We start from the raw sequence: 9,240 nt of genomic DNA, 5'->3' as shown, positions 1-9,240 counted from the left end.
GGTTATGGTTGTAAAATGAATTTTTTGTTAGTTTGTGTAGCCAATATAGATGTTACGTACTACATCAAAAAAGAAAATTAGGTTATAGTTAGTTTTATTATGTTTCTTTAGTGCTATTTTTTTCTAACCAAAGTGCACACTGTTTTGAGCCTATGTACCATTTGATACATACTACCACAAGAAAAATGATAAGAGGGAGAATTTAAGTTGAAAACTAAGCTTAATCATGTCTGAATCATGTAATGAAGTTTTGGATGCTGCTCTAGGTCTTGGAGATGAAACTAAGAAACTATCCCTTTTTTAGCCTCAGAAAATGGTTTGATCTTTGATTCTTCAATGATTTTTCAGCACTAACAAAATAGTGTATATGAATTTGTGATGTAATACCTAAAATTAAAGACAATTCAATCTATTAAAAAAAGTGATGTAAATCAAAATTGACACTGATTCTACCGACCATATAACTTGGATTCATAATTAGTGTAGGAAAGGTTTGAAACCGTCGTGAAACAATAGAACCCTCAAAGGTTGACAAATTTTGCAACTTTTGTTCTGCATAAGAAGATTGTGCAACAGGTTTCTAATAGCTTATAATTAGTATATAATACCAAAATTAATAACGTAAGATATTGACAAATAATTCATTATTGCTTGTAATGCATGTCACTGGAAAATATAAGTACATTTTTTTATCCAATCACTAACATTATTATTTTATTGAAGACTAGTAGTGGTTTACTAATATTTTCATCACATAATGATAGTTTTTGTAGCCAATATAGATGTTACATACTTCATCAAAAAAGAAAATTAGGTTATTGTTAGTTTTATTATTTTCTCTAGTGCTATTTTTTTCTTACCAAAGTGCACACTGTTTTGAGCTTATGTACCATTTGATACTACCACAAGAATAATGATAAGAGGGAGAATTTAAGTTGAAAACTAAGCTTAATCATGTCTGAATCATGTAATGAAGTTTTGGATGCTGCTCTAGGTCTTGGAGATGAAACTAAGAAACTATCCCTTTTTTAGCCTCAGAAAATGGTTTGATCTTTGATTCTTCAATGATTTTTCAGCACTAACAAAATAGTGTATATGAATTTGTGATGTAATACCTAAAATTAAAGACAATTCAATCTATTAAAAAAAGTGATGTAAATCAAAATTGACACTGATTCTACCGACCATATAACTTGGATTCATAATTAGTGTAGGAAAGGTTTGAAACCGTCGTGAAACAATAGAACCCTCAAAGGTTGACAAATTTTGCAACTTTTGTTCTGCATAAGAAGATTGTGCAACAGGTTTCTAATAGCTTATAATTAGTATATAATACCAAAATTAATAACGTAAGATATTGACAAATAATTCATTATTGCTTGTAATGCATGTCACTGGAAAATATAAGTACATTTTTTTATCCAATCACTAACATTATTATTTTATTGAAGACTAGTAGTGGTTTACTAATATTTTCATCACATAATGATTAGCAAAAAATTCAAATATATTATACTTTATTACTCCACTACTAAAGTAAACCTTCTAATCTAAGGATGTTTACTAATTAAGATTATATATTTGCTACTCATTCTTAATGAGTTCGTAGACAAAATGGGTGTATTAACAATTAATCGCACTTAGTTGCCATCAATGAAACTTGACTCATCCTTAAATATTATTTATTAAGTAAAAAATAATGCACTTTTTATTAATTAAACAAAACTTAACTCTATTTATTATATTTTAGATCAATAATTCATATTTAATTTTTAAAATATAGAATTTAAAATTTAAGATTTATGTTTTTTTTAACTTTAATTAACAAATTAATTTTTAAGGCAGCATCGCATTTTTTATCATCTTTAATACTAAGTATTACAAACTTATTAACACCACACTCACACATACAATGCTTAAAGATTTTATTTACTACTTTTTTTTTTAGTTTATCATGGTATCTCCCAATTCAATAGGTCAAGAACTAATCCGTCGTGGTACTAAATTCTATTTAAGGATTTGTCGTTAGCCAATAGATTGCTACATGCACAAAGCATACATGATGACCATTAGACCAAGATTCTGTGCATCCACTCCTTGGACTTGAACCTTGGTGCGACATGATTGGAGACCTACAAATTCCCCGTCTGGGCAAATTTCTGCCGCTATTGGTTTGGGCGTTTTTGGACAAGGGTTTAGCCTTGTTATTAGAAAAGCCCAATAATATTATTGAGAACAAAGTTAAAACATAAGCCGATATCCAACTCGAAATAAACAAACAAGCCCAACTAGCTAGCTAGTAGTTAACTTATGTCATGTGCACTCTACTCAACCGATACTGAAATAATATGGACCGAAAAATAAGAATAAATACAAACCCAATTTTTTGTTATTTAAAAAAAAAAAACAATTAAAGAAAAAAAAAAACAATTAAAAGAAATATTTCAATCCCCAGAAATACCCCTACCCCTACCCCTACCACTGCCACAAGTCCACACTCCATTCTCCATTCCGAATCTCTAATCTTCTTCCACCATCCCTCCGATCTCTTCACCGCCGCGTGCAAATTCTGCTTCCGGCACCGCAACGAACACCGCCTTCTCCGCCTCAGCTATTCTCGTTGCAAGGTGCACAATGCTGCTGTCTCTTTTTTTTTCTTTGTTCATTTCAATTAACAGATGCAGCCGATCGTGGTTTATAGAATAGTTGAAGCATCAACTTAGCTTTGTAATCTGTATTATCTAATACCATTGATTTTGAGCACTTGCACTAGATTCTGTTTAAAATTCAAGTGTATCGGGTTCATATATTAGGAATTAGTGACGATCTCTTGGATCTGTTTTAAAGTAGAGAACAAAATCATTTGCTGGGTTTTAGATTGATTCCGTTAGGGATCGGAGGTGGAGGACCTTCATCTTTTGTTATCTACTTGGTCGATTGGAAGTCTTTGGTATGCAATTCACATTACAGTTGAATTTAATAGCTAAGAACAGTCGGTACCAAAATCAGAGTTTTAGTTTTCTTTTGTTGACAAACTTCTTGTTAATTTATTTTTATTGAAAATATAATGTAGTACATGCTTTTAAAGCTCAGCATGATGCTGAACATGGTTGATAACATGTCCTGTTTCGGGGTGTTGCCAAAGCCTGATTTAGTAGAGATACAGTGAGGTTTGGTGATGACTTGCATCATCTTATGTGTTTCTATAACCTTTTGCAAATTTATAATGTTATCCTTAGTTTTCTGTGTTGGTTGCTGATATCATCTATGTATAAGTAATTGATGAAATATTTGGTGTCAACAAATTTTGCTTTTACCTTGGACTAGTAGTGTTACTGTTTGTTGAGTGCATATTGTGCACCACTATGCTAAGAGATACCTTCGTTATGGATATTACAAATAAGGTGGAAACTTAGGTGTAGTCGACTTCACGTAAAATTGATAGCTGAGAGCTATTAGATAAAAAGTTAGTCAAATCAGTCAAACCATTTAACAGTTCTCAGCTATTAACTTCACGTGAAGTCGACTCCACCTGAGTTTCTACCTACAAATAAACCTTGCATATTTGGTTTTTGTTGCTGCTCCCGTGCACTGCATGGGCAGCAACACTAGTTGATAAGAAAGTTTTGCTTCTTACATTGTATTGGTGATACTATACCCCGTGTTCTGAAAACCGAACCGAACTGGCCGGTTCGACCGGGTTAATTGGGAACCTGTCATCTAGCCAATCTGATTGATCCTCAAAATTGTTCTATAAAAAATCAGTTAAAAACCAGACGAACCGGAAGTTAACCGGCCAAATCGGCCAAGTTTTTTAAAGTACCGGTTTTATCATATACCCCAAACTCTGTCGTCGCCGTCGCTCGCCTTCCTCCTCGCCGGCGGTAAGCACTGTGACTTGGATTTTGATAATACTTGGATGTTGATAACTCTGTTCGCACTTCGCAGCCATCTCCTCGGCGTCGGTTTGCTGGTTTAGGGTTTAGTAATTGATTCTGATAATACAGTTGTTAGTAATTGATTTGCTTGATTTTCTGATTTTGTTAATATTTGGAGTTTCTTCGTCAATATGAATTGATGGCTTGATACAGAGTTCTTCTGCTTTTCAATTTTTTTTATTTTGTTAATTATATGAATTAATCATTCTGTAATTCTGAATTTGATATAAGTTCAATTTTGGGACTTTGGATTTTGAATTTTGCTATATTGAATTTTGCAATATAAGTTGAATTTTGCTGTATTGAATTTTGCTGAATATAATTTTGAATTTTGAATGCCGTATGAATTGATATAATCTGGATTCTGAATTGCTGTCATTCTGAATTGTTGTATGTAATTTGTAATTTAGATTTCTAGATTTTGGATTCGGATCCGCATATGAAGCCATGACAAATCCCTCACCCGGTTCAATCAATTTCTTGAATTAGGTAATTGTTAATCGCCATCGTGGAGCTCTTCTCCTCGCTGTTGCGTCTCGTCTCACTCTCACCGCGAACGTCTCTCCTCATCGTCATCTCTGTTCCACTGCTCGAGCAGTCGAGCTTCTTCCCTTTGTTCTCCAGGTTCTCTCTTTCTCTGCTAAGTTTCTTGACGAGGCTGTGAAAGTCTTCAAGGCTAGAATTATGGAATTAGCCCTCTTTAGTTGCTTGTTGAGGACTATTGTATTTTGATTAACTTCATTTAGTGATTTTGTTCAGGTTCACTATTCTTTTCAATTTGAGTTAATTCTTCTAAAACAATTTTGTTATTTTTTGGTGGTACTTATTAATTTTGTTGATTGTTGATTTAGTTGTCTAATTGTATGGATTTTGACTTCTGAGTTTGTTTTCTGAACTTCTGATGCCATATGTAATTGATAATTATGTTTTGAACTTTTGATGTTGCATGTTGTTGGCTTCTTAATGTGATTAGAAATTTTCTGTAAATATTTAGTTATTGGCTGTATTTAATTTGTGTTTGGAAATTGTAGTTGTTACTAATTAGAAATTTTTATTTTTGAAGATAGAACAACTAAATAGTGATCAAGCATTACATATATTAATTTTTAATAATTTTATTTAATTTTAATAAAGCCGGTTGAACCCCAATCAAACCGATAAACCATTGAACCAGTAATCTTATCGGTTTATTGACCGGTCCAGTTCTCGCAACTTTGCTTCCGAACCCCTCCAAGTTCCAACCCTAATTTCCATTGCACCCTAGTTCGGCGTCGTCTGTCCCTCTCTCTCTCTCAAACTGCAGCAGCAGTGGTGCTCACTAAGCCAGCGTCGCCTAACATTCAAAATTTAGTCACCTCTGGAAGCTCTGCTCGGCCCTCTTCTCCTCTACGTCGTTGCGTCTGGCCCTCTTCTCTCCCGCACAAGCTCTTCTCCTCTGCGTCTTTGTATAATCGTTCCTCCTTCGCTAGCAATTCTGTTTCGCTCCTCCCTGCCTCGCCGTCTGTTTCGCTCTTACCTTGGCGTCAGTTTCGTGCCTCCCTCGCCGCGCGATAACCAGTGCTTGTTCGTTTTTTTTTTTTTGTCGTTAATAACTTGATTTTGATGATTTTGAGTTTCTATCTCTGATGATATGATTCTGTAATTTGGAATAATGTTTATGATTATGAGTTTCTGATGGATTTGTTATGTTTTTTCTTTTATTAATTTGTATTAAACTGAAATAAACTATGATGTTGAAGAATTTTAATTATTCTGGATTAATTTTGTTGATGGTGTTCACTGATTTGTTAAATTTTACTGGTTGAGTTGATGGTATCTTGCTAAATTTTTTGGTATAATTTTGTTCATGGTTTGTTTTTCTTTGCTGAGTTAATTTTTCTGAAAATTTTCTGGATGTAATTTGTGTTGTTTTTGGCTATATGTGTAACACCCTGCCACACTAAGCTTTACGCTTAAGTCGTAAAACAGAGGTGGTGTGGTATTATGACCTCTAAAATAAAAGGAGTATATATATATAATAGCAGAAGAATTATAATATGTTAGGAGCTTTGAAGAATAGAGGAAACAAAAATCGCGAAATAAAAGCGCAACGCTCAAGAAATGATTTAACTTGCGTGCTAAGGAAACCATAACTATTGAAGATATGATAACAGAAGTAGGAATAGAGTGCCAAAGATACAAAATAACAAGCTCCTAACTCAGTCTGTGAAGTCAAGACTGGCCGAAAAATATTTACACATATATACATACATATCCAAAACCCAAAAGTACATATACACAATTCTGCCTCTCCATAAACCTCTAGGAGGATCAAAAGAACAAGTTATGCGGAGAGAAAATCAAGTACATATATATACATCATAGCATAAAGTATTAAACAGGAGCTATAAAAGGTGGTTTTCTAAGGATATTTAAACCTAACTTAACTTAACCCTAAATCTAAATCCCATTCTGCCATTCTTCCATACCTCCAACTCCGTCATGCATTTCACAGACAGATAAACAGATAAAGGCAAGCACAAGAAGGTTACAAATACTGCAGGTAACAAATACGCATTTAACATGGCAAGTACATTTAGGCACACCCAATTAAAGCACAAGCAAGTAATTCAAGTAATATGTATATGATGCATGCCTGTCCTATGGCTGATGAGACTCATCTGTCGGTTATCCAGCCAACCCGACAAGTCTGAATTGTCCTTAGACTGTCCCCCGACGTGCATCCCCAAGAGTCTATGCATAGCTTTATCTCAAATAAGCAATATTGCTCAATGGGAGTAACATTCCCGGGAATTTATATAGTGCCCGGTCACACTTACGTCGTAGGGTCAACAGAGTATCGAGTTTTCAACCTGGTACACGTGGTGGCAAGCCACGGCACTTAATCCAGGGAACCTCGTATCTCAGATCATTCAAATTCATAAGCCATATAAATAATTCAATTATAATTCATCAACATCCACATCATTTTCAATCACATGTCATTCATCATCATACATCAATCATATTCAATCCTTATCCTTCATTATCACACCTCCCATTCCATCCATCAATAGTTTCAATTCAGAGCATAATTCATTCTTTTCTAAATGAATCAAACTTAAAACATGCTCATTTTCTTAATAACTCAAAATCAAACCATATAACCTTTGAATTTAAATCTTTTTAAATAATCATATAAACAAAATCTCTAATTTTTATCAAATTTCGCCAGCATCTCCTCTAAAACTCGGACTTTGCCATCCTTTTCGGGTCCAAACCTGCATTCTTTCCAATTCAACATACCCTTTCTCATCATCATAACAATCACCACAATAAATCCACCTCAAATCAACAATTATACTCATACAATATTAAAATCCAACGACCAAAATTCAACTAAAAATCATAGTTCACAAATCCTAGGCTTTTAACACAAAATACCTCATTTTTCATTCAAATTTTCCATTCCAATTATTTTCAAACCTATTACCACCAATCCAAATTGCCAACAATAATCCTCAACAAGCTCCATGTCTTTCCATCAATCATTATTCAACCAAACCAAAATATAGCCATATAATCAACAATTCAATCACATATCCTCTCAAAGATCCAACTAGCAACCAATATCATCTTACAAACAAATCACCAAACCAAACCAAGCATATTCATCAACCCATTACTAAACATTAAATATACACCTGCATTCCAACTTATCCTATGGTCATCTAGCCTAAGTTTTCACAAAACATTATATATTAAATGCAAGAAACCTAAATCATACCTTGGCCGATTCCCACGTAACGATTAAGGCACTTTAATTATAATAAACATAGCCCTTCCAAAACAAACACAGCCCTTCCAGAATTCAATAAACACTAGGCTCAGCTTCCTCCAAGTTCCAATATCCACAATTCCAAGCTCCAATTATTTATTCATAACCTAATACACATTCATAACACATATATATCCAATTTAATACTCAAAGCTCAAATTCAACGAAAATAAAATAGAATTATCGTATCCTCACCTTACTCAAGCTTCACATAAGCAAGAGTAAACGTTTTCCTCAAGCTAATTGGATCCTAAAACATCAAAAATCAAAGAAATTTAATACCCCTTCTCAAAATTCGAAAATTGGGGAAAAAGATTGGCTGAGAATATTTAAGGGCTTACCTATGAAATTGTTCCGGTAGAAATGTAAAGCTCGACGTGGTGGACGCGTGGCCGCAAACAGTGCGGCGATCGGAGCTCGGATCGAGAAGTTGCGGCGCCTTGAACTTGGAACGAGGGTTCGGACCCTTTTCTTCTTCTCCCTGGACGCAAGCTTTCAGCGTCACGTTGCTGAAATGAGAGAGATGCAATGCGTGGGTTCATTTAATAGGTCGGTCCGGTTGGATCCGGTTCAACCGGTTCGGCTTATTCGGTCCAATCTTGAACCAATTTTCTTAAAATTAGTGTCAAAATTCTCGTTTCGATGAGCTCTATCCTAATTTGATATAATATTCACATTTCTAATCCTCCTTATTAAAAACTAATTTATTGAATAATTATTTACTAATTTAACCGGGGTTTACATCCTACCCACCTAATAAAGAATTTTGCCCTCAAAATTCCGATGTAGTTAGTAGTTATCTGAAAAAAGATGTGGGTAATCCTTCCGTATATTTGATTCGAGTTCTAAAGTGTGTTCCTTAATACCAACTCGACTCCACATTACTCTTACCAATAATATTCTTTTCTTGTGTAATCGTTTAATGTTGGTGTCATCATTCCTTATCGGAATTACTGGAGGTATTTGATCTTCCCTCACTTGAATCGGTTCCGGTTTCAGAACATGACTTGCGTCAGGAGTATATCTCCGAATCTGTGACACATGAAACTCGTCGTGCAAATTTGAAAGATACGGTGGTAAGGCAATCCTATAAGCTACTAGCCCAATTCCTTTCAAGATCTCAAATGATTTAATATAACGGGGATTCAGTTTCTTAGTCTTAATAGCTCTTCCTACTCTAGTGGTTGGTGTAACTTTCAGAAAAAAAACATGCTCCCCTTCCTCAAATTCCAAAGGCTTTCGCCTTTGATCAGCATAACTCTTCTGGCGGTTCTGGGTTATAAGCATTTGACTACGAATCTTCTTTATTTGTTCAGTGATTTCAGCTATCATCTCCGGTCCTAACAAACTTTTTTCTCCAGTTTCATACCAACACAATGGAGATTGACATTTCCTACCATACAGAGCCTCATATGGAGCCATTCTGATGCTCGCATGATAGCTATTATTATAAGCAAACTCTACTAATGGCATATACCAATCCCA

General features: G+C 34.5%; 2 protein-coding genes across 2 annotated transcripts; one reads left to right on the top strand and one right to left on the bottom strand.

Moving 5' to 3' along the window:
• On the top strand, positions 2,121–5,465 carry LOC107620442. Its single transcript, XM_021114528.1, has 3 exons — positions 2,121–2,203; positions 2,456–2,627; positions 4,428–5,465. The coding sequence occupies exons 1-3, from the start codon at positions 2,121–2,123 to the stop codon at positions 4,668–4,670; spliced, it is 498 nt and encodes a 165-aa protein (XP_020970187.1). The 3' UTR covers positions 4,671–5,465.
• LOC107620444 lies at positions 8,545–9,087 on the bottom strand. Its single transcript, XM_016322601.1, has one exon. The coding sequence runs from the start codon at positions 9,085–9,087 to the stop codon at positions 8,545–8,547; it is 543 nt and encodes a 180-aa protein (XP_016178087.1).

Source organism: Arachis ipaensis, chromosome B10 (genome assembly GCF_000816755.2).
Source record: "Arachis ipaensis cultivar K30076 chromosome B10, Araip1.1, whole genome shotgun sequence".
NCBI lineage: Eukaryota > Viridiplantae > Streptophyta > Magnoliopsida > Fabales > Fabaceae > Arachis > Arachis ipaensis.
This window is presented reverse-complemented; position numbering and strand designations above follow the sequence as displayed.